This window comes from Gavialis gangeticus, unplaced genomic scaffold, assembly GCF_001723915.1.
Source record: "Gavialis gangeticus isolate Ggan-Ray unplaced genomic scaffold, GavGan_comp1, whole genome shotgun sequence".
NCBI classification, from domain to species: Eukaryota; Metazoa; Chordata; order Crocodylia; family Gavialidae; genus Gavialis; species Gavialis gangeticus.
The window spans coordinates 15,056,314-15,056,699 of record NW_017729018.1 but is presented as its reverse complement, the minus strand read 5'-3'; the positions used below and the strand labels follow the sequence as shown (position 1 = coordinate 15,056,699).

General features: G+C 74.1%; 1 protein-coding gene across 4 annotated transcripts in view; it reads right to left on the bottom strand.

The window, feature by feature from the left end:
* Positions 1-180, bottom strand: part of CHERP (calcium homeostasis endoplasmic reticulum protein) — a 19,227-nt gene extending 19,047 nt beyond the window's left edge. For 3 of the 4 annotated variants that reach the window (XM_019513660.1, XM_019513662.1, XM_019513661.1), the window contains exon 1: positions 66-179. In XM_019513660.1, coding sequence (XP_019369205.1) covers positions 66-90 — 25 coding nt within the window. In that variant the 5' untranslated portion in view covers positions 91-179. Of the gene's footprint in view, positions 1-65 lie in introns of all 4 variants that reach the window. The other variant, XM_019513659.1, reaches the window with a different exon arrangement.
* Positions 181-386: the final 206 nt, after the last annotated feature.

The following is a 386-nucleotide window of genomic DNA, read 5'->3' as shown; positions in this document are numbered from 1 at the left end:
CTCGCTCGCTCGCTCAGCCAGCCAGGCCTCACTTCGCCCTGCGCCGCAGCCCCCGCGCCCCTCACCGTCGGGCGGCAACGGCATCTCCATGGCGGCAGCGAGGGAACGAGGCTCTGCGGCCCCGCGATCCCGCTAGGCCCGAGCGGCCGGAAGTGCCGCGAAAGACTTAACGGCGCTGGGCGCCGCGCTTTACGGCCCCGTCGCTATAGAAACGAGGTCACGTCCGCGCGCCCTGCCCCGCCCTACGTTGCGTCACAACGCACCGCCCTTCGTGCGTGTCCCGCCCCCGGGAGAAAGAGCAGTGCGACCCGCCCCCGCCGCAGCCCTGTCCGCGTGAGCCGCCCCCTGCACCCTCCCCCACCGCGGAAGGACCGGGCACGCGGTGC